Source organism: Myotis brandtii, unplaced genomic scaffold (assembly GCF_000412655.1).
Source record: "Myotis brandtii unplaced genomic scaffold, ASM41265v1 scaffold786, whole genome shotgun sequence".
Classification (NCBI taxonomy): Eukaryota; Metazoa; Chordata; class Mammalia; order Chiroptera; family Vespertilionidae; genus Myotis; species Myotis brandtii.
Genome location: NW_005371157.1, coordinates 122068 through 123683, shown reverse-complemented (window position 1 = coordinate 123683; position 1616 = coordinate 122068). Strand labels below are relative to the sequence as shown.

Genomic DNA, 1616 nt, shown 5'->3' with positions numbered 1-1616 from the left:
CTGGATGCCCTTCAGGTTCATCCTGCGCTTGGGCGGGTGGCAGGGCAGGAAGTATCTGCTGTCTTCGGGCGAGTCCTCGGAGGTGGAGGAGTCGTCAGCTTCCTGGCCGTTGGTCCGGGGGCCGGCGTCCCCGAAGCTCTGGGAGATGATGGTCACGGGCAGGTTCCGGGGCAGACTCTGCCACGGAGCCGTTCTGCCCCTGGCGCCGCCACTGCCCCGGCCGAGCTCAGGATGCCTGCGCTTCTCTCCTGCCCCGACCCCATCTCCCTGGAGGCCAGGCCATCTTCCAGCTCCACCCGCTCTCTCCTCACCAGTCTCCATCCCGCCTCCCGCCAGCCAGGGCCTGGAGCAGGGACGGGACCCCCAAGCTGGTCCTGGCCCCTTTGATCCGAGGTGCACCATCCTCTCTCCAATTTCCAGCCCCCGGTCTGAGCTATGAATACGGAAAACATTGCCAGGCCCAGCCAGGAAGCTCAGTGGTTAAGCGCTGACCCCTGAACCAGGAGGTCACGGTTCAATTCCCTGTCAGTGCTCATGCCTGGGTTGCAGGCTCGATCCCCATGTGGGGCGTGCAGGAGGCAGCCGATCAATGATGCTCTCTCATCATTGATGTTTCTCTCTCTCTCTCTCCCCTTCCTCCATGAAATCTATGAATATATTTGGAAACAAACAAACAAACAAACAAAAAACATTGCTGAATGACGGAATAAGGACAGAAACATGGTGGGTTCTGTCCTCTGTACCTGGGCTGAGGGGGGAGGGCATGAGGTCACCTCTGCTGACCCCCAAAGCCATGCCACCCCCGCTGGCTACCCTACAGCCTCCAGAGCCAAAGCTGCCCTACCTCCCTGCACAAAACCCCTCCCGGCCCCTGCGTAGCGGACAACGCCCGTCCTTCCACCACCGCCGCCCCCTCCCCTTGCGGCTCCTCCCACTGTGGCCCTCCACGCGCCCTTCGCCGAGTAACTGACAGCCTGTGGAAACGCCAGGCTCCGGTCTGCCTCCAGCCAGGGCGTCCTCTACGGGGGTGAGGGGTGGGCATCCCCGTCTCCCAGGCCCCGATAGTGGGGCCCCAGGCAAGCTGCTCGGGGCCTGTCTGGGTCCCTCCTCGGTGAAGTAGGTGAGTGGTGGGGCCTTCCTGCTGGGCAGTCCTGCACGTCAAGCGAGATCACGCACAGAAGGCGCTTTGCACCGCACCTGCACCCACGCACCTGCACCCACGCACCTGCACCCACGCAGCTGCACCCACGCACCTGCACCCACACACCTGCACCCACGCACCTGCACCCACGCACCTGCACCCACGCACCTGCACCCACGCACAGGCCCCGAGACCCAGGCTGCTTTAATAACATCACCCGCTCGGGAGGCAGCGCTCACTCCCCACCTCGCCCTGCCCACTGGGCGCTGTAAGGGGAGCAGGGAGCTGAACCCGTGACCATCCCCACGGCGGCGGGACTCCAGTGTGGGCCCCGAGAGGGAGCTGCAGCGACCTGGTGAGGGGCTCGTCTGAGATGCCCAGTGGCAAGCGCCAAGCCGGGCTTCACCTCACTTTCCACCTTCAGCACGAAGTGTCCCCTCATCACTGCCCAGCACACGGGAGGCTCAGGCGCGGG

At 64.4% G+C, this 1616-nt stretch overlaps 1 protein-coding gene across 1 annotated transcript in view; it reads right to left on the bottom strand.

Annotated features, from left to right (window-relative positions):
* CARD11 (caspase recruitment domain family, member 11) overlaps positions 1-1616 on the bottom strand; it is a 62591-nt gene that overhangs the window by 19068 nt on the left and 41907 nt on the right. Inside the window, exon 8 of the mRNA XM_014530977.1 lies at positions 6-211. Within this exon, the coding sequence (XP_014386463.1) occupies positions 6-211 (206 nt within the window). The remainder of the gene's footprint in view (positions 1-5; positions 212-1616) is intronic.